The sequence below is a fragment of the Rhinopithecus bieti genome, unplaced genomic scaffold (assembly GCF_001698545.2).
Source record: "Rhinopithecus bieti isolate Rb0 unplaced genomic scaffold, ASM169854v2 scaffold_30775, whole genome shotgun sequence".
Classification (NCBI taxonomy): domain Eukaryota; kingdom Metazoa; phylum Chordata; class Mammalia; order Primates; family Cercopithecidae; genus Rhinopithecus; species Rhinopithecus bieti.
The window spans coordinates 927,287-951,015 of NW_016813906.1; the positions used below are offsets into that span (position 1 = coordinate 927,287).

Sequence of the window (23,729 nt, forward strand, 5' to 3'; positions counted from 1 at the left end):
AGTCTGGCTCTGTCGCCCAGGCTGGAGTGCAGTCGCCGGATCTCAGCTCACTGCAAGCTCCGCCTCCCGGGTTTACGCCATTCTCCTGCCTCAGCCTCCGGGTAGCTGGGACTACAGGCGCCCGCCACCGCGCCCGGCTAGTTTTTTGTATTTTTTTAGTACAGACGGGGTTTCACCGTGTTAGCAAGGATGGTCTCAATCTCCTGACCTCGTGATCCGCCCGTCTCGGCCTCCCAAAGTGCTGGGATTACAGGCTTGAGCCACCGCGCCCGGCCCGTATGCTTCCATTTATATGCAGTTTTAGAAAAGATTAAACTGGAGATTAATCTCCCAGTGACAGAAGGCAGATTAGTAATTGACTGAGGCAGAGGCAGGATAGGGAAATGAGTGAGAAGGGGACCAAGGAAATTTTAGGGGGTAACGGAAATGTTCCATATCTTGATTGTGGTGGTGGTTATGTGGCAGGATATATTCTGGTAGATTTTATTGCATCTCAATAAAAGTTTATTTTAAATATTTTTAAATATTACATAAAAGAAAAATAAATAAACTGGTCAATAAGCCAAAGTTTAAAAACATTTAGTCACATAATAGCTCTACTACAGGGAAGAAATTTTACCTACCTCTCAAAAAAAATCACTATTTATGAGATTTTGCTTTGAATCTTCTCAATGTGTGGAAATACAATTACTACTGCATCAGAATTACTTTCATCTCTGCACAACATGGTTAAAAACTACTGACAGGCAAGAACGACAGATACCCATTTTTACCCAATGCAAAATTCAGTGTAAGGCTGAAAACCCAGTTCAAAACTTCTTTTCTATAAAGCCTAACTTCATCCTCTGCAGTGGAAGGAATATTTCTCCTCTCTAAATCAGGGCAAGACTTGACCTATACCTTTCTTTTTTTTTTGAGATGGAGTCTTGCTGTCACCCAGGCTGGAGTGCAGTGGCACGATCTTGGCTCACTGTAAGCTCCACCTCCTGGGTTCACACCATTCTCCTGCCTCAGCCTCCCGAGTAGCTAGGACTTACAGGTGCCCACCACCATGCCCGGCTATTTTTTTTTTTTTTTTTGTATTTTTAGTAGACAGGGTTTCACTGTGTTAGCCAGGATGGTCTCGATCTCCTGACCTCGTGATCTGCCCGCCTCGGCCTCCCAAAGTGCTGGGATTACAGGCGTGAGACACCGCGTCTGGATGACCTATATCTTTCTATGCACTTAAAAGTTTTTAAATCTTACATGATAATCATTTATGTATGCCTCTTCTATCATATTAGACAAAGTTTCAAATGAAGTCAGAAGGGGTGTCTGATGTATCTCCACTAGACATCGAACATAGTGGTTTACAAACATTTGATATTTATTATACATTTCCTCAATTAACATAAATGACTGAAGAAGTACTCAAAGGCCTATCAAATAACCAAACATTTAGATATTTTTTACAAATTACTGAAGAAAGCATAAAGTAAAAGTTAATAAAAAAGAAGTTCTACTTTTGGTAATGGCAGATGATAATCCATAAACTGGGACCAATTCACTCATAAGAAAGTGAACAAAATATGAAACAAAATTTCTCTAATGACATCAGAGAGTTAACAAGGTCATAAAAAATCATAGGACCAAGATAGAAGAGAAGAAAACCCACAGTTCAGAATGAGAGGCCACTTTTATCTAAATATAGCCTGACAATTTTCTAAGAGATGGTTAAGAAGATTGAGATGAACTCTCAATAAACTATGGGGAAAAATAAAGGAGTTAAGAGTCTGCCAAGGATGTGGGATCTGATAAATACCCAAGGCTTTGGGGGATTTGAGGTCTGGAAGAGCTATACCCTAGGAGTAAGGGTGAACTGGAAACATATCAGATTTCAGGGATGAAAGCCCATCTTCAAATAACCTAAATCATTCACTGATTTTAGGTGATCTGGGATTGCTAGTGTACTTGGCCACTAGCCAGAAGAAAATTTTCTGCAGGGAGATAATACTGTAGGCCTAAAATCTTTATACTTTTTCACAGAAAATGACTGGTATTTTATCTTAGATAATCAGACACATGAGGAGGCAAAATAAAATTTTTTTTTTTCAAAAAAGAAAGCAACAGGCAATAAAACACCATAAAATATCCAAATAATGAAGTTTTCAGAAACATAATTTAAAGTAACTATACTTAATATATTCAAGGAATTAAGATTGAGAGTTTACTGGAGAACTTGAAACTGAAAAAAAGGAATCAAATTCTAGAACTGAAAATATAATAAATTGAGATGAAGAATATAATCAAATTTATCAAAAGTTTTATAGAAAATACGTTGTGTCTTCTCTTTTTATACCCCAAGGATTAAAATGTTTACCAACATAGTCTACCATAAATTTTTAAAGTGTTGATTCACTTTAAAGCCTTTAATCCATCTTCAGCTGATATTTGTATTTGATGTGAGGTAGGGAATCCAACTTAATTAAATAACTTTTTTTTTAAGCTTCCTTTCTCAAACATTTCCTCCTTTCCTCTTGATATGGCATGCCACCTCTGTCATACATTAAAGTCGCATATTTCCTTAGCTCTGTTTCTGGGCTCTCAATTCTTTTTCTTTTTTCAATAATTATACATTTTATCTTATAAAATTGGGTGAATATGTAGATTTAAACTGACAAAATGTGTATTGAACAGTTCTGTCTTTTATAGCTTAAAAGAAAGATTTTGGAAGAAAATGAAATATCTCTTTTTGAAATGATTTATTTCTATTTTATAATACTTCTGCACACTCTTGCAACTTCAGAAGATCTTTTATATTTTTAATTTCAAATCTGCTTATACAAACAGTAAGTCTTCACTTAATGTCTTCTAGGATGATGTCTCTAGGTTCTTGGAAATCACAACTTCAAGTGAAACAACACTGTAATAAAACCAATTTTGCCATAGGCTAATCAATATAAACAAGAGTTAAGTTTCTACGGCAGACTTCTGGTCACAAAAACATCACTAAATTTATAAGCAAAGACCAAAACACTTGTAATATTAAATATTGAAATAAATCTGAGCTATACATACATTTAAGAAAGATTACTAAAAACAAGTTAAGATAATGATTTACCCAATTATTCTAGTTCAGGGTCACAGGTGATTGGAGTCTCTTCGGGGCTCTCAATTCTACTCCAATTAGTCAATCTGTCTATCCTTATCCCAATATGACACTGCCTTAATTAGTATTAATACTTCTCTCTGATGAGGTCAATTTCTCCTCACTGTTCTTTTTCTATAAAGTATTCTGTTCCTGTTTAGAATTACCATATTTTTTTTTTTTTTTTTTTTTGAGACGGAGTCTTGCTCTGTCGCCCAGGCTGGAGTGCAGTGGCCGGATCTCAGCTCACTGCAAGCTCCGCCTCCCGGGTTTACGGCATTCTCCTGCCTCAGCCTCCCAAGTAGCTGGGACTACAAGCTCCCGCCACCTCGCCCGGCTAGTTTTTTGTATTTTTTTTTTTTTTTTAGTACAGATGGGGTTTCACCGTGTTAGCCAGATGGACTCGATCTCCTGATCTCGTGATCCGCCCGTCTCGGCCTCCCAAAGTGCTGGGATTACAGGCTTGAGCCACCGCGCCCGGCCAAGAATTACCATATTTAATATGGAATTGCATTGAATCTATTTATCAAGTGGGAGAAAATGACTTTTTTTTCTTTTTGAGACAAGAGTCTTGCTCTTCACCCAGGCTGGAGTGCAGTGGCATGATCTTGGCTCACTGCAACCTCCACCTCCCGGGTTCAAGTGATTCTCCTGCCTCAGCCTCCTGAGTAGCTGGGACTACAGGTCCATGCCACCATGCCCAGCTAATTTTGTATTTTAAGTAGAGACAGGGTTTCATCATGTTGGCCAGGATAGTCTCAATCTGTTGACCTCATGATCCGCCCACCTTGGCCTCCCAAAGTGCTGGGATTACAGGTGTGAGCCACCATGCCCAGCCCAGGAAAATGACATTTTTACAACATTACTATTAGAGAGCATGGAATATCTCTCCATTTATTTAAGTATTCTCTAAGATATCATAATAAAATTTTATAATTTCCCCTAAAGAAATCTTGATTATCATTTCTTTGTTTCTACATACTTTGTATTTCCTGACAATATTTGCTTTAAGGATGTTTTCTAGCTATTTGCTGCTGAGGTATGGAAACATGACTGACTTTTGTATACTAATTTTACATCCACTAACCCTTTTAAACTTTATTTTTTATTCAGTCTCCAAAAGACTGTCAAAAATTGCCAATGCTGACTATACTGAAAGTCATGACATTAGGGTATTAGGAAAAAGTTTTCAATTAACAATAACCACTCCTGAGATAAACCTCACTTGGCTATAGTGTCAATGTGCAAAGCTCACTCTTTTAAACTTATTTGAAAAATCCATTTATATATCTTTTGGGTTATCACTATAATAATTTCAAATAATTACAGTTTTATTTCCTCATTTTTCAATCCTATGCCTCTACTTTTTGGGGGAGTCTCACTGTACACTGGCTACAATGCTCACTGCCCTGGCTATGATCTTCACTACAATGTTGAATAGAAGTGGTAAAAGTGTGCCTTGGTTTCTCATTCTTAACTTCAAAGTGAATGCTTCTGATATTTCTCTTATTTAGGATAATGCTTACTGTAAGTTTTTTAATAGATACATATTCTATAATATAAAATGCAGTGTTTTATTCTGTAAAGTGAAAACTGATACTCAGTTTTGTTTGTTTTGTTTTGTTTGAGATGGAGTCTTACTCGGTAGCCCAGGTTAGAGTGCAGTGTTGTGATCTTGGCTCACTGCAGCCTCCAGCTCCACTCCAGGGTTCAAGAGATTCTCATGCCTCAGCCTCCCAAGTAGCTGGGAATTACAGGCGTGCACCACCATGCCTGGCTAATTTTGTATTTTAGTAGAGACAGGGTTTCACCATGTTGGCCAGGCTGGTCTAGAACTCCTGACCTCAAGTGATCTGCCCACCTTGGGGCCCCATAGTGCTGGGATTACAGGTGTGAGCGGCCATGCCTGGCCTGATACTCAGTTTTAACATTTGCAAAAACTAACGGAAGGAAGCATGAGACCAATAAAATGCTCTCAAATTCCTCTTAAACTAGTTTAAAATTTCACTTTGTAGTTAGTCAAAAGAATGTAAGGTAATAACTATTCTCCTTCCTTTTCATGTGTGTGTGTGTGTGTGTGTGTTTTTTTTTTTTTGAGATGGAGTCTCGCTCTGTCGCCCAGGCTGGAGTGCAGTGATGCGCTTGGTTCACTGCAAGCTCTGCCTCCTGGGTTCACGCCATTCTCCTGCCTCAGCCTCCCAAGTAGCTGGGACTCCAGGCGCCCATCACCACGCCCGGCTAATTTTTTGTATTTTTAGTAGAGACAGGGTTTCACTATGTTAGCCAGGATGGTCTTGATCTCCTGACCTCGTGATCCAACCGCCTCAGCCTCCCAAAGTGTTGGGATGGCAGGCGTGAGCAACCGCGCCCAGCCCCTTCCTTTTTATGTTAAATGTTTAATCTACCTTTAGAAAGAAATATCACTCCTTTAACCCTAAAATCAGGTGTGTAATGAGAATTTCATTTTTAACCAAGAAGATATTATCATGCTACATTTCTTTCATAAGCAGGAATTAAATTTTTAAAATCAATTATGATATCTACTAGCTCTAGAAGTGTAACATTTCTAAAATTCTAATACCGTCAAACACTACTAAAATAAATAACAAGGCAAAAATACACAGCATATGGAATAACAATTTTTTTTTTTTTTTTTGAGACGGAGTCTTGCTCTGTTGTCAGGCTGGAGTGCAGTGGCACCATCTTGGCTCACTGCAACCTCTGCCTCCCAGTTCAAATGATTCTCCTCCTGCCTCAGCCTCCCAAGTAGCTAGGACTACAGGCGTGCACCACCATGCCCAGCTAATTTTTGTATTTTTAGTAGAGATAGGGTTTCACCACGTTGGCCAGGATGGTCTGTATCTCTTGACCTCGTGATCCGCCCATCTCGGCCTCCCAAAGTGCTGGGATTACAGGCATGAGTCACTGCACCCGGCCTGGAATAACAATTTTAAGAACTATGTCTCAGCCAGGCAAGGTGGCTCATGCCTGTAATCTCAGCACTTTAGGAAACTGAGGCAGGAGGTTCACTTCAGCCCAGGAGTTCAACACCAGCCTGGGCAACATACGGAGACCCTGTCTCTACAAATAATAGAAAAAAAAATGAACTAGGTCTCACTTAAGGAAAAATATAGAATTTAGTTATAATTAATTTACATTTTTGTTACTTAAAAAGTATATAAACTATCCCATATATATAATAATAAAAGCTGACATTTAAGTGTTCATGTGCCAGGCAAACGGTAAAGATGCCAGAAGTATACTAGAAGTATATCATTAATTTACTCAATCTTTCAACATACTTATTGAGTATCTATTATGTGCTACCTCAGTAAAATGTTAGATACAAATATGAAAAGACAATGCCTGACCTCAGTGAGATGAGTATCCGGATGAGAAATAGATACATAAACTGAAATTATATAATGCAACATGAAAAATGTTATAATGGAAGTATGCTCAAGGAATACTGAAAGCAAGAAAGTACACAAGTTCTGCCTAGGGTAATGAAAAAAAGGCTTCAAAAACTCTGACTGCAATGAAGAAAGGACAACGAAGTACATATGAGCCAGTTTTTTCAAGCTTTAAGTTCTCAGTTGTAAGGAAAGGCTTTTTCTTGTATTAGACCAGACTTCAGAAATAAGAATCTATGTTAGACTACTTGTCTTATTAAACTGAATTCCCTTTCAGACTACTAAGTAATGTAGTCTTCCCAAACTCAACTGTATAGCAGCCTTTTACTCTCATAACGACTCAAGATTCTCTTCGTGGGAAAATAGTAAAATACCTAATAAAACTTAATTGCAAATTCTTTATTGTCAAAATCAATTTTATTGCACAAAATTTAAAATTTAAGTTTAGATATTAGAGTTATTAAGTTAAATATTAGATTAAGATTTAGATATTAGATAATAGAGTTTAGATATTCTACGGAGTTTAATTGCCGCATACGAGAAATCCTAACATTTCATTACCAAAACACGTAACTAGAAAATGATATATAATTAAAAATTTTTTGGCCAGGTGCGGTGGCTCACACCTGTAATCCCAGCACTTTGGGAGGCTGAGGTGGGCGGACCACAAGGTCAGGAGATGGAGACCATACTGGCTAACATGGTGAAATCCCGTCTCTACTAAAAAATACAAAGAATTAGCCGGGCATGGTGGTGGGTGCCTGGAGTCCCAGCTACTTGGGAGGCTGAGGCAGAAGAAGGGCGTGAACCCGGGAAGCGGAGCTTGCAGTGCGCCGAGATGGCGCCATTGCACTCCAGACTGGGCAACAGAGCGAGACTTCGTATCAAAAATAACAATAATTTTTTTCAACTTTTGCAGTTAAGAGTCCTCTACAAAGTCTAACTGCCACTCTTGTTCTAGCTAAGTACACACTGTTAAAATCTGACATTGGAGTCTTTAAATTCCTCACCCAAGTTAGACTTTGGCACATATTAAACAATTTGAATAATCCTTTACTTGAAGCCTCAAATTTGACAGTATTAAACTGCTTTATGTCCCCTTAGATACTGTTCCTTAGTTTTAAAGAACTAATGACAAGAAAGATACAGTCCGGCCTTAAAACACACTAACTGGGGAATCTATTGTGTGCAGGCAGAAACTCAATAGCTCAAAGCACTTAGCTGAGAAGATAGAGATTTATATAACAGTAAAACAAATACATTGTTTAGGTGCCAAAGTGAAATGGAAACAAGATTCCATCACAGACCCTGTCCACAATGAGCATGAAATTAATATTTGAAGACAATTCCTGAAGAATCAAATGATCTAACAGATAACACAAAACTTTCAAATGATTAATTGCTGAGTATACGGTATAATTAGGAAGATACTACCTCAGACTTAAGAGAACTGAGAAGGCTTTCGGGGCATCTCAGATAAGGAAAACAACTGTGATATTTTTGGTAGAAAAGTACAAATAAGACATGTTCGTCCATTTATTCTTTCAACATTTTTTTGTTTGTTTGTTTTGTTTTTTGAGACGGGGTCTCACTGTTATCTAGGCTGAAGTGCAGTGGCATGATCTGGGCTCACTGCAACCCAGCCTGCTGGGTTCAAGTGATCCTCCCACCTCAGCCTCTGGAGCAGGCTGGGACTTGCAGCAAGCACCACTATACTCACCCAATTTTTTGTAAGACGGGGTTTCACCACATTGCCCAGGCTGGTCTTGAACTCCTAGACTCAAGTGATCCAACCACCTCGGCTTCCCCAAGTGCTGGGATTACAGGCATGAGCCACCATGCCTGGCCCTTTAAACACATTTTAATCAAGCTTCTTTCATGTGCCAGAGATACATGGAAGACAGATCTCATCCTCCAGAATTTCATGATTTAGTGAAGGAAAAACATGTAAACAAAGTTATAGCAAACCATATTAGAAATATATACAGGATGGCCGGGTGCGGTGGCTCACGCCTGTAATCCCAGCACTTTGGGAGGCCGAGGCGGGTATATCACAAGGTCAGGAGATCGAGACCATCCTGGCTAACATGGTGAAACCCCGTCTCTACTAAAAATACAAAAAAAAATTAGCCGGGTGTGCTGGCAGGCACCTGTAGTCCCAGCAACTCAGGAGGCTGAGGCAGGAGAATGGCATGAACCCGGGAGGTGGAGCTTGCAGTGAGCCTAGATCTCGCCACTACACTCCAGCCTGGGCGAAGACTCCGTCTCAAAAAACAAAAAAAAAAAAAGAAAGACATATATACAAGTACTGGCCAGGTACGGTGGCTCATGCCTGTAATCCCAGCACTGTGGGAGGCTGAGGTGGGCAGATCACCTGAGGTCAGGAGTTCAAGACCAGTCTGGCCGTGGTGAAACCCCGTCTCTACTAAAAATACAAAAAAAAAAATAGCTGGGCGTGGTGGTGCGCACCTGTAATCCCAGCTACTCAGGAGGCTGACGCAGGAGAATCACTTGAACCTGGGAGACAGAGGTTGCGGTGAGCCAAGATTGTGTGTGTGTGTGTGTGTGTGTGTATATATATATATACATATACACACATACATATATATACAGGTACTTTGGGAAAACAGAGTAGAGGTCAGGGAAGGCTTTAAAGAGGATGTGATCCTTAAACTTGGAGGATGAGTAAGAAAAAATCACCAGGCAGATCAGGGTATTTCATGCAAAGGAACTGCATGTATAAAAGCACAGAGGTAAGAAAGAACATGGCTCTTCTAACGGTGCAGATAGTTCAGAATGGCAGAAACAAGTTATGCACTCAGTGGTAGAGGAAGGTGGGGTAGGAAGCTGAGGTACAGAATGAAAGACAGAATGGAAAGCAAGGCTTCCAGATTATGAAAGGCTTTAAATGCCATACTTGAGAAGCTGAATTCAGCATGTAGATCAGATCAAAGTTTCTCAAAGTAGACTCTGTGGATCACTTGCATCAGAATAATCTGAGATAGAGATTTTCAAATTGTAGTTTGGGAACCACTGATTGTAAAATTAATTTAGTGGGCTGGGTAAGCACTAACAAAGCAAGAGAGAAAGAAAAAGAAGGGAAAGGAAAGATACAGAATAGAATAGAGTACACTGCATGTAGTAGGGTGATATGGTTTGGCTCTGTGTCTCCACCCAAATCTCATCTTGAATTGTACTCCCATAACTCTCATGCGTTGTGGGAGGGACCCAGTGGGAGATAATTTGAATCATCAGGGTGGTTCCCCCATACCGCTCTCGTGATAGTGAATAAGTCTCACGAGATCTGATGGTTTTATCAGGGGTTTCTGCTTTGCATTTTCCTCATTTTCTCTTGCTGCCGCCATGTAAGAAGTGCCTTTCACCTCCTGCAGTGATACTGAGGCCTCCCCAGCCATGTGGAACTGTAAGTCCAATTAAACTTCTTTTTCTTCCCATTCTCAGGTACATCTTTATCAGTAGAGTGAAAACGGACTAATACACAGGGTATCGTTGTCCTAAGGGTGTGGTGTATGTATATATATTGAGCTGAAAAGTAAAATCTATTTCTTACTGTGGGTCACAGTCAAAGAGTTAAGAAATACTGATCTAGATGTTTGTTAAAATGCAGATTCCCAGCACACCTGTCTTTCAAGTCACCTGCTTGGCCCTCTTCCAAGTGTACTTTTCTTCCTTTCCTTCCTGCTCTAAAGCTTTTTAATAAACTTTCACTCCTGCTCTAAAGCTTGTCTCAGTCTCTCCTTCTGTCTCCTGAGGAGGCAAGAATTGGGGCTGCTGCAGACCTGAACAGATACTTCTGGCTGCTAACATACTTTGGTGCCATGTGACTCGGATAAGCTATTATTTTAAAAATGTTTTTTAAAATGCAGATTCCCAGGACCCATACCAGCCCTATCAAATTAGTGGAAGTGAGGCCTGAAATCTACATTTTTAACAAGTACTAAGATATTCCTATGCATATTCAAATTGAGAACCACTGAAGTGCTCGGGAAGGAATGAGTGTTTTAAAAACAAGTAAACAACAACAGAAAACATAAATAGTGGGAAGGATTAACTGGCAGGATTGTTCCTTCCCCAAATAAATATTCATCCAGGCAGCATGGTAGAGCTGTTAAAAGCATGACCTTAGAGCCAGGCTCCCTGTGTTCAAATCCTAACGCTACCACTCATCAGCTATATAACCTTGAACAAATTACTTTCCTTTTCTTTGCTTAGAGACAGGGTCTCGTCCTGTCGCCCAGGCTGAAGTGCAATAGTGAGAACACCGTTCACTGCAGGCTTGACCTCCCAGGCTGAAGCAGTTTTCCTACCTCGGCCTCCTGAGTAGCTAAGACCACAGCTGTGTGCCACTGCATCTGGTTAATTAAAAAATTTCTTTTGTAGAGATGGGGTTTCACCATATTGCCTAGGCTGGTCTCAAACTCCTGGGCTCACGCAATCCTCTCCACCTTGGCCTCCCAAAGTGCTGGGATTATAGGTGTAAGCCACCGTGCCTGGCCTACTTAATTTTTCTTTTTTTAATAATCAATTTTTTTTTTTTTTTTTGAGACGGACTTTCACTCTTGTTGCCCAGGTTAGAGTTCAATGGCGCGAACTCAGCTCACCACAACCTCCGCCTCCCGGGTTCAAGCAATTCTCCTGCCTCAGCCTCCTGAGTAGCTGGGATTACAGATGTGCACCACCATGCCCGACTAATTTTTTTTTTTTTTTAATTGAGACAGAGTCTCGTTCCGTCACCCAGGCTGGAGTGCAGTGGCGCAATCTAGGCTCACTGCAACCTCCACCTCCTGGGTTCAAGCAATTCTCCTGCCTCAGCCTCCCAAGTAGCTGGGACTACAGGTGCATGCCACCACGTCCAGCTAATTTTTTGTATTTTTAGTAGAGATGAGGTTTCACCACGTTGGTCAGGCTGGTCTCGAACTCCTGATCTCGTGATCCACCCTCCTTGGCCTCCCAAAGTGCTGGGATTACAGGCCTGAGTTAACTTTTCTATGCTTCCATTTTCTTATTTATAAAATTGAGTTAATAATAGTACCTATTTCGTAGGTTGTTATAAGCATTAAATGAAATAAAATAAAGCACTTACTATCTACCAAGAACTATTTTAAGTGCCATTATGAGTATTCACTATTAATTATCATGCCTGAGTCAGGCTCAGTGGCTCATACCTGTAATCCCAGCACTTTGGGAGGCAGAGACAGGTGGATCACTGGAACCCAGGAGTTTGAAACCAGCCTGGGGAATACGGCAAAACCCATCTCTACAAAAAATACAAAAACTCTTGCTGGGCGTGGTGGGTAACACCTGTAATCCCAACACTTTGGGAGGCCGAGGCAGGAAGATCACTTGAGGTCGGGAGTTCAAGACCAGGCTGGCCGACATGGTGAAACTCTGTGTCTACTAAAAATACAAAAATTAGCCAGGCATAGTACACGTCTATAATTCCAGCTACTCGAGAGGCAGAGGCACGAGAACTGCTTGAACCCAGGAGGTGGGGGCTGCAGCGAGCCGAGACTGTGACACTGCACTACAGCCTGGGTGACAGAGTGAGATTCTGTCTCAAAAAAAAAAAAAAAAAAAAAATTAGCTGGGCATGGTGATGCACACCTGTAGTCCCAGCTACTTGGGAGGCTGAGGTGGGAGAATCACCTGAGCCTGGGAGATCAAGGCTGCAGTGAGCTGTGATCACACCACTGCACTCCAGCCCAGGCATCTCAAAAAACATGCCTGATTCTGAACTGCCAAAACTAAGAAAAAGGAACTCCACAGACAGCATCCTCCTTTTTAACCCTTTATCACTGGAGTCAAGGAACCTGTATATGAATCCCAGGTCTACCACTTATATTTGCAGCATGATTTGGGACAGTTAAATAACAAAAGCCTTGGTATTCTCTTCCATAAAGCAGAATTGTTCCAACGATTAAATAAAATAGTGTACCTAAAGCACTAACGTTTACTCCCTGACATACAAGAAGTGCTTAATAAATGACAGCTATCACTCATAATTTCCTTGTTTTATATTGCATCTAGACTTATCTGCCTCTTTAATTTAAAAGTCTGGCCTATTAATTTGGCAATGAATCACAATTTTAAATGAGCATACTCGACCCAGAAATTTTCCATTTCCAAAAATTTATCCTAGGGAAATAATCACACAAGAGCTCAAAGTGTATGTTCAGTGGAGCTTTTAAAACAAAATGAAAACAACATAAATGTTCATTAATAGAAGACTAAATAGACCGGGTGCAGAGGCTCATGCCTGTAATCCCAGCACTTCAGGAGGCCGAGGCAAGTGGATTGCTGAGCTCAGAAGTTCTGAGACCAGCCTGGGCAACATGGTGAGACCCTGTCTCTACAAAAAATACAAAAACTAGCTGGGCGTGGTGGTGCGCCAACTACTCAGGAGGCTGAGGTGGGATGATCGCTTGAGCCCAGGATGTCAACGCTGCAGTGATCTGTGATCACATCACTGCACTCCATCCTGGGTGACAGAACAAGACTATCTCAAAAGAAAAAAAAAAAAAAGATGACTAAATAAACAAATTATGTTCTACCCAAACAATAAAACACTCTATTAAAAAAAATAAAAAGATTTGTAAGTACTGACACGGAAAGTTTAAGGTATATTCCTGAGTGGAAAAAAATGAAGGAGTAGAATAGGATATATAGCATGATTCCTTTTATATAAAATATGTATTTCTACATATAACTAAATATGTATAAAGAAAATTCTAGAAAAATATACGTCAAACTTAATAGCAGTCTCCCCTGCTACGGCTGGAAGGGAAGAAGGGGACTTTTGCTTTCAGCTTTATATTAAATAGTATGAAAAATAAAACCTAGAGAAAAGAGATGCAGATCTTATGGCTCATAAAACAGTAATTATCTGTGAATATATTCCTTAAATTACCAACATAGCTCTTAAATTATTTTTATACATCCAGGAAAAATACAAACCACCAGTATAAGGATGTCTTAAATATGACCAAGAAATATATTCTTTGAAAATATTATAGTCAATTAATTCCTGACTTCTGCATATTTAAGTAGCTGCAGAAGACTTCAGAATGGAGGCTGCTCTAAGTATAGCATGCCAGCACCTACTGTGGTAGTACTTACCTACTCAAACAATACAGAGAGCTTACAAGTAACAGTCAGGGAGTATTAAGTATTTATACCTATAGCACAAGGCAGATAGTACCATAAGTATAAATACTTAATAAATGCTATCCTCAATAAAATTCACTAAACAGTAGATAAACATACACACAAATACGCTATGAAAATACTCTGTGTGATATCTATTATCTCTATGCTTCTTCTTCCACATTGGGATTAAATCTTACTGGTGAATATACCCTTGAACTAAATGCACTCCAATACCTTATAAACACAGTGCCTATTTAACATTCAAAAGGGGGAGAGTATGTTGTCAGCTGGAAGTGGCATAAGGAAGGCCACATTCAAAAAGGATCACAACATTTTGAAGTTTTATTATATAAACAGTGATACTCTCCAACAATACCAGAAACCTCTGCATGCCTAAGATTTTTTTTCAACAACTGTGAAGAAACTATTTTAAATAGTATACTTCATTCCTCAGATACAGGTATAAGTTAACAAGTAGAAAAGTAAACACAGAACTTAAAACACAGGTTCAAGATATAAACAGCTGGGCACGATGGCTCACGCCTGTAATCCCAGCACTTTGGGATGCCGAAGCGGGTAGATCACCTGATGTCAGGAGTTCGAGACCAGCCTGGCTAACATGGTGAAACCCCGTCTCTACTTAAAATACAAAAATTAGCTGGGTGTGATGGTGGGCGCCTATAATCCCAGCTACTCCGGAGGCTGAGGCAGGAGAATCGCTTGAACCTGGGAGATGGAGGTTGCAGTGAACTGAGATCGTGCCATTGAGCTCCAGCCTGGTGACAAGAGCGAAACTCCATCTCAAAAAAAAGGGGGGGGGGGAAGAAAAAATAAATAGAAATCAACACCCAAATAAATAGAAATGATTTTATCAAACATACTTACCATTGAATGGATTGATTCCTGCCTTTATTCTTGAAATAATAGCTTCTTTTACTTCTTTTTTCTTCACACATCGAATACCCAGATTTTGGAAACTAGGAGGAAAAAAACAATATTCAAAACTGCATTATAAACACATGGAATACTGCAAAAAGCAAACATAGCAATACTGAAGTTATCATGCTGTCAGCTGGACATACCAAAGCATGAATGTGCTTCCAATTGCCCTTAATAAAGATCAGAGAGTAAGAAGTGGGGTTATGTGGCTGGGTGCGTGGCTCATGCCTGTAATCCCAGCACTTTGGGAGGCCAAGGCGGGTGGATCACCTGCGGTCGGGAGTTCGAGACCAGCCTGACCAACACGGAGAAACCCCGTCTCTACTAAAAATACAAAATTAGCCAGGCATAGTGGCACATGCTTGTAATCTCAGCTACTCGGGAGGCTGAGGCAGGAGAATCGCTTCAGAGGCAGACATTGCAGTGAGCCGAGATCACGCCATTGCGCTCCAGCCTGGGCAACAAGAGCAAAACTCCGTCTCAAAAAAAAAAGGAAGTGGGGTTGTACTTCTAAGAACTGTTAAAATGATATATACTGTATCATTTTAACATACAGTGTTTTACAATTACATCTTACTAATATGCCTATGTCAAACATACCAAAATATAGATTAACAGTAAAGCAATACCAAATGGTAAAATTTACCTCCCAAATTCGGAATCAAATCAATAAAGTCTGTATGGTTGATAACACAAAGCAAAAGCTGTAAAAAGATGTTCACAGGTTGGAGCTCACACCTATGTTTTGCTAGGCCCACAAAAGTGTTGCCTATATTTTTAAAAATCTGCACAGATTATCTACATTTAGAAATCGGGTAATTACATATGAACATCTGGATTTCTGGCTTCTCTTGTACATGTTAAAGACCTGGCAATACTAGGTTGGCACAGAAACAACAGGCTAGGGACTGAATCCCATGTATGCAGAGCTCTTCAGTTTGCTACAGTGCCTGTTAGTCCTCCCACACTTGACCCACACCACTCATTTATGCTGTTTGCCTAGCTCCACGGAGATTTGCTTTTTGAGCCCTGAATTCACTGTTACTAGCAGTAGAATATGTTTTGTGCTATATAAAGTTATAGCCATTCATCATAAAAAATTACTAAAATTTTTTATTAGAAAGAATTTTAATGCTAACAATAATATTTAACAAGTTTCAAAATGTCATTTATGAAAAACTTCCCAATAGCTACAAATATTACTAATTTGCATATGTGTAGCATAGATGATGGTGGGGGGAACTCCCCCACCACCATCAGTCATACTTGTTCCCACATGGAAAAACCATGACATCAGTAAAATTGGGTGGGTGTGAATAAGGAAGCAAAACTCAATTAACTCAATTATAATAACATTACTATTGTTCAAACTTCACATGGCACTTGCAACCAGAGGCTACTTTGTCTGCCTGTCTCCATGCTCATGCTCTCTTATGTTCATGCTCTTCACATTCAATACACTTACAATTTTGCTAGCACCTAAAATATCTCACATTTCCTTCCTCTGCCTCCAATAACTACAAAAATAAATCTTAAAAAAAAAATTTTTTTTTGAGATGATCTCACTCAGCCACCCAGGCTGGAGTGCAGTGGCACCATAACAGCTCACTGAAACCTCCACCTCCCAGGCTCAAGTGACCCTCCCACCTCAGTCCCCTGAGTAGCTGGACTACAGGTACATGACACTGTACCCAGCTAATTTTTGTATTTTTCTAGAGTAAGGCTTTCACCATGTTGCCCAGGCTGGTCTCAAGCTCCTGGACTCAAGCAATCCGCCTGCCTCAGCCTCCTAAAGTGCTAAGATTATAGGGATGAGCCACTATGCTTGGTCGGCTAAAGCTTGAATTCGTAATCCTTTCTTGAAATCTAGGAACTATAATCCTCTTCCTCAAAAGTATTCCACTTCTTTGAAAGATTCTTGGTTTGATTCTTTTTCTTTGGCAAAAGATTTTATAGAATTCTTCATATTAATACATTTATATTACTTCATTTTGTTTCATCTGGATAATCTCATACTTGACTGCTAGTCACAGAATATTAGAGGTGGTGGTAATTTTTGAAATTCTGAAATGAAGGATCAAGAGATTGTTTGAATCAATTATTCATTCATTCATTCACAGACATTCAACAAGTTTTGGGGTTCGTACTATATACCAAAAACTCTCGTACTATATACCAAAAACTCTGCAAAGTAATGGGGATATACAATCCCTTTCCTCAAGAAGCTTACAGTCTAGTGGAAAGGTTGGCAAACTGTAACTCACGGACCAAATCCAGCATCTTGTCTGTCTTTGCACATAAAGTTTTATTGGAACATAGCCAAACTGATGTTTACATATTATCTATGGCCGCTTTCATGCTACAACAGCACAGCTGAGCAACAGAGACCATACAGCTTGCAAAACCCCAAATATTTACTATCTAGTACTTTACAGAAAAAGTCTGGTAGTCTCTGGTCTAGTGAAGCAGATATACATTAAATAATCACACATACACAAATGCTAAACTGCAATCATAACAAGTTTTATGAAGGAAGTATACATGATGTTATGGGAGCCTATGATGGAACAGAAGAGGCTTCCAGACAATAGGAACAGGTCACACAAAGACCCCTATAGAAGAGCACTGGAGGAGGAAACAGAGGAAACTAAAGGAAGGCTTTGTGAGTGGAGTGTAAAAATTAAGGAAAGTAGAGTTTAATAGAAGGCTAGAAATACAGGTGGGTCACGTGGGCCTTATAGGATATAGAAGGAATGCTGTCTTTATTCCAAGAGCCAAACAAACCCATTAAAATGTTTTAAGCAAGGGAGAGACAATTTCATTTGTATGTGGAATTCCATAAGATCACTCTGGCTAAAGTTAGGAAAGACAGAAGGTTTGGAAAAGGTACAAAATGGTTGATGCAAGACCAGTCAGGTTATTCCAGCAGCCCCGGTTTAGACTACAGTGGTAGTACGACGGTGATGAATTTCACTGAGTGAAGTGGATAGATTCAGAACCGCTTGAGAAAGTAATTGTTAGTAGATTCAACGTGTACACCTGGATGAGGAATGCCAGAGATGACACCTATAGGCCTTTCTTAGCAATCACTAACACATGGCACATTGGAACAAGACCAATTATGAGGGGAAAGAGATATGATCACAGTAAAATCATGGTTTGGGGCATATTCTATTTGAAGTGCTTTTTTTTTTTTTGTAAGAGATAAGATCTCGCTATGTTGCCCAGGCTGGACTCAAACTCCTGGGCTCAAGCAATCCTCCTGCTTCAGCCTCCTGAGTAGCTGTAACTACAAGCATTGGGCACTGTGCCTGGCTACTTAAGGTACTTTTGAGACATTTAAGGGAATATGTTGAGAAGGCAATCAGACTAAACACCATTCCCCACCAAAAGGAACCAAGAATCTCTGGAAAAAGCTGATAGCTTCACGGCTGGGCAAACAAAGCACAAGATGGTCAGGCACAGTGGCTCATGCCTGTAATCCCAGCATTTTGGGAGGCTGAGGCAGGAGAATCATTGAGGTCAGGAGTTTGAGACAAGCCTGGCCAACATGATGAAACCCTGTATCTACTAAAAATACAAAAATTACCTTGGTGTATGGTGGTGCACGCTGGTAATCCCAGCTACTTGGGCGGCCAAGGCACAAAAATCACATGAACTCGGAAGGGGGAGGTTGCAGTGAGGTGAGATCGCACCACTGCACTCCAGCCTGAGCAACAGAGCGAGGCTCTGTCTCAAAAAAGAAAAGCACAAGTCTTGAACATTTTGTTTTGTCAGAAAGTAAAAAAGTGCTCAAAGAAAGATGAGGACATATCAAAAAAACACAGGAGACAGTTTGAAGAGGCTTGCATTAATCAAATCTGGGTCAATTTGAAAATCAAAAGAATAACAATAACTATAATACATTAAATACAAGAATGCATGAGTTTATAGTGATACTTTTTAAATGGAGAAAGAGGAAGAGAAAGTTCTTCTTTATAATAGAATGCCAAGATAATATCGCTAATAATGTAAAAAACTGAAGGGATATTTTGAGAATTATACTGCATCACTTCTATAGATTTCTTGCCCAAAATGTTTCATGCTAACATGAAAATATTACTCATGTTATTCATGTTAAATATAATGCTACCTATAGTGTGTAATCCTTAATGGGATCCTGAATTGGGGAGAGAGATGGAACAGCCATAAAGAGCATTATTAGGACAGTAAGTAAGGTGATCCAAAAATTTAACTGCCTGTAACTAAGAAAGAACAGCCAGAAAAGCAGGAAGTAAAATGGAAGTTGTTTTCACAGAAAATAAGGAATAAAAATGTTTCAGGTAAGGAGTGATCATAGCGTAAAATGTTGTTGGGAGGTCAAGTAATATAGACAAATATTTGCCAAGTGTGTATAATACTAGATATTTTGTGTTATTGTAAGAGGAGCATTTAAAGCATTTTTTTCTAAATGGTTATTACTAATATATGTAGAGACTATTAACCTCTTTTCTGTTGTAATTAGTTCATTTTTCCCCAAAAGCCAATACATGTTCATTACAAAATGAATTATAAAATATAAGTTAAAAGAAAACATAAAACCCTACAATCTTATCCACCCAGACAACTACTAATACCTTAGTATTAACATATATACATCATGTATATGTATAAATTTATCTTAAATGAAAATAGGATTATTCTTTACATATTGTTTTAAAACCTATTTATCTGGCCAGGCAACGTAGCTCATGCTTGTAATCCCAGTACTTTGGGAGGCTGAGGCAGGTGGATCACCTGAGGTCAGGAATTCGAGACCAGCCCAGTCAACATGGTGAAACCCTGTCTCTAATAAAAATACCAAAAAATTAGCTGGGCGTGGTGGCACATGCCTGTAATATCAGCTAACATGGGAGGTTCAGGCAGGAGAATCGCTTGAACCAGAGAGGTGGAGGCTGCAGTGAGCTAAAATCACACCACTGCACTGTAGCCTGGGCAATAAAGCAAGACTCTGTCTCAAAAACAAAAACAAAAAAACCAAAAAACAGAAAACCTATTTATCTAATATATTGTGACTATCTTTACATACCAATAGACATATTGGCAATATGATTTTGAAGGCTGTACAGGAGTACATTGCATGAATGTATCAGTTTATTTAACTAATCCCCTTTGCTTACTATTTGAATTGCTTCTAGCTTTTTGCCATTAAAAAGAGAACTGCAATGAACAGTATTAGAGCATAATGTCTGAGTACACTTAATTATTTTCTGAGGCCAAACTCCTAGAAGTGGAATGGCTGGCTCAAGAGGCATTCATATTTTTTGGGCTTTTGTTATGCAGTTAAATTGCCTACCAGACAACTTTATTAATTTACCTTCTAACATGATGAATGGGCCCGTCTTCTGGTAGCCTCACTATCATGAAATATTACATGATTATTTTTATCTTAGAACTACTGTTATATGTTAATTCTATAACCTGCCATTTTCTAAATAATAACTCTAGAGTTTTCCAGTTGATTTTTCTCACATCCAGGCATTTTTATGTTAACTGCAAATGGGCGTGGCACAATGGCTCACATCTGTAATTCCAAGCACTTTGGGAGGCCAAAGAGGGAAGATTGCTTGAGTCCAGGAGTTCAAGACCACCCTGGGCAACACTGCAAAACCCAATCTCTACAAAAAATACAAAAATTAGCTGGGCATGGTGGTGCATGCCTGTAGTCCCAGCTACTCAGGAGGCTGAGGCTGAAGATGGCTTGAGTCTGGAGGTGAAGGTTGCAATGGGCCGAGATCATGCCACTGCACTCCAGCCTGGGTAACAGAGCGAGACCTTGTCTCAAAATAATAATAAGTTAACTATAAATGAAAAGACAGAGGCTGGGCGCGGTGGCCCATGCCTGTAATCCCAACACTTTGGGAGGCAGAGGCAGGCAGATCATCTGAGGTTGGGAGTTCGAGACCAGCCTGACCAACATGGAGAAACCCCATCTCTAATAAAAATACAAAAAAATTAGCCAGGCGTGGTGGCACATGCCTGTAATCCCAGCTACTCGGGAGGCTGAGACAGGAGAATCGCTTGAACCCACGAGGTGGAGGTTGCAGTGAGCCAAGATCGTGCCACTGCACTCTAGCCTAGGCAACAAGAGCAAAACTCTGTCTCGAAGAAAAAAAAAAAAAGAGTGAAAATTATTTCAAAACTGTCCACCCCAAGAAAGGAAATCACAGTATACAATAAGTTTACGTTTACTTTTAGTAACAATAAAAATGTTTTCCTGCTAACCATCATAAGATGTGTCTACTAATGAAGAATGAAAGGGTAGTTCTAATGCAAATAGTAAAAATATAAGTGTAAAATATAGTAAATAGAAGTAGAATGAGAAAATTATTCTGCTAAAAAGTAACAGATTGTCACGGAGAAGAAACAGAACGTCCTATGTCTTATCTTATTTCTGAAGATGTCTGTAACTGTGTACTTACAACAAAGGTCTGCGTTCTTGTCCAAATTCCGCTTCATAGTAGCCATCTCTGCAGTCTTTTCCAACTAAATCATGAGGATGAGGTTTATACGGGTCATTCTTTGTTACTAATGTAATTCTCACTTTTCCTTTTCCATAATAGTTCATAATCTGAAAAAAGGGGGAAATTAAATATATGATCCAAATAGATCGCATTATAAACTGATCTACTAAATGAGAGTTCAATTTACATTAATTATAATGTAATTGGCACTAAATAAATAAAGTCCAACTGACAAACAACTGCAGTTTAGATGAAACGTTCCAGAGAATACCAGTATAGAAGAACTTACCTCTCAGCTTCTTGACATATTTTCTGCCCTAATTTCATTTGGTCATATCATTTGACTCTACTTAATTTTCCTTTCAAAACAAGTAAAACTCTACCCAAATTTTATCATAGAACATGAGAAAACAGATGTTAAGTCACTAAATGCCCAGCTCTTAAATGTACTGTCATACCATAAACATTCCTTGAATATATATTAAGCCATATTGGAAAGGATAGCACATAAATATGATCATTTTACTTAATATGTGACGTTTCACTTCACAAAAATATTTTTTCAGTAAGCATACCCCAAGTGCACTCTAGAACAGGCAATAAATCAAATTGAGTTTAACAACATCAAATTTCATATACAAAGTACATCTTAGAACACAGAGTAAAAAGGAGTGTTTAACAGGGAAGAGGAAGGAGGACAGGAAATAATGCTTAGTTTGAAAGCTAGTAAATGTGCAAGAACAAAGCAGGGAATATGAAAACCAGCATACCACAAAGGAGCAAGGTAAAGTAAGAATGGGTAGCTTACGAGGTAGAGGAAACTAAAATCCATAATTTTGAATTAGAATTTGAAAGTAACCAGGAAGTATTACATTTCTTTCTGTATGAAAGTAAAGGTAATTGCTCAAGACTATAAGTAGGCAAATACACAACTCAAGCTGTAAAGTGTTTAGGACCTACTGGAATAGTAAAAATACAGATCTTAGAAATATTTTAGAGATGCATAGGATAAGATGAATTATGAAGAAAACTTTAAAAATGACTCAAAAAACTGGCCAAATAGTATTTCCTTAGTTCCTTTTTATTAGCATCTCACCCATTTTAACATTTAAAAGACTTACATAACCCAAATCCATACTACTGTCAAAATGTGATAAAATAGAAATCTGGAATTCAATATATAATTTCGCCACTGATTTATTCTATAACTTAGCAATTCCCTTTAAGTTCATCAACAGAATAGACTTTGTAAATAATCTAGTTATAAAACAATGAATTAAGATCTCTTGATAAAAGTAACACTTTTCAAATTAAAAAAAAGTAACACTTTTCAAAATCTACTTTGACATTAAAGTTTTTAATTGGCATTTAAAGGATAAACACTTCACTGAAACTCAAATGAAAAACAGTTTACAAATAGAAAATATAAATTCAGTACACTGGGCTGGGTGCAGTGGCTTACGCCTGTAATCCCAGCACTTTGGGAGACCGAGGCGAGCGGATCACGAGGTCAAGAGATTGAGACCATCCTGGCTAACACGGTGAAACCCCATCTCTACTAAAAATACAAAAATTAGCTGGGTGTGGTGGCACATGCCTGTAGTCCCAGCTACTCGGAAGGCTGAGACAGGAGAATCACTTGAACCCGGGAGGCGGAGGCTGCAGTGAGCCAAGATAATGCCATTGCCCTCCAGCCTGGGCGACAGAGTGAAACTCGGTCTCAAAAAAATAAAAAATAGGCCGGGCGTGGTGGCTCACACCTGTAATCCCAGCACTGTGGGAGGCTGAGGTGGGTGGATCACGAGGTCAGGAGATCAAGACCATCCTATCCTGGCTAACATGGTGAAACCCCATCTCTACTAAAAATGCAAAAAAATTAGCCAGGCGTGGTGGTGGGCGCCTGTAGTCCCAGCTACTCAGGAGGCTGAGGCAGGAGAATGGCATGAACCCGGGAGGTGAAGCTTGCAGTGAGCAGAGATTGTGACACTGTACTACAGCCTGGGCAAAAGAGTGAGACTCTGTCTCAAAAAATAAATAAATAAATATATAATAAGTAAATAAATTTAGTACACCTTGGCCGGGCGCGGTGGCTCATGCCTGTAATCCCAACGCTTTGGGAGGCCGAGACGGGTGGATCACCTGAGGTCAGGAGTTCGAGATCAGCCTGCCCAACATGGTGAAACCTTGCCTCTACTAAAAATACAAAAATCAGCTGGGCGTGGTGGTGGGCACCTGTAATCCCAGCTACTCGGTAGGCTGAGGCAGGAGAATCACTTGAACCCAGGAGATGGAGGTTGCAATGAGCCAAGATCGTGACATTGCACTCCAGCCTGGACGACAAGCGCGAAACTCCATCTCAAAAATAAATAAATAAATTTAGTACATCTTATAACTATTAGTATGTTTACCAAAGTCATTTTTGGTCAAAAGCTGTTAAAAATTTATGCTAATGTGAGAAAACTACATTTATAAAGTGGTATTTCAAATCAGTCAATGACTCAGAGAATCAGAGACAAGCAACAAAGGTAAGAAAAAGGAGAAAAAAAGTTCTAGCCCTAAGACTAGCCAAGAAGAATTATG

The 23,729-nt window shown here is 39.4% G+C and overlaps 1 protein-coding gene across 2 annotated transcripts in view; it reads right to left on the minus strand.

Annotated features, from left to right (window-relative positions):
• REL (REL proto-oncogene, NF-kB subunit) overlaps positions 1-23,729 on the minus strand; it is a 45,889-nt gene that overhangs the window by 10,734 nt on the left and 11,426 nt on the right. For both annotated transcript variants that reach the window (XM_017849080.1, XM_017849079.1), the window contains exons 3-4: positions 21,108-21,256; positions 14,593-14,684 (exon numbers count right to left, since the gene is read on the minus strand). In XM_017849080.1, the coding sequence (XP_017704569.1) occupies positions 14,593-14,684; positions 21,108-21,256 (241 nt within the window). The remainder of the gene's footprint in view (positions 1-14,592; positions 14,685-21,107; positions 21,257-23,729) is intronic.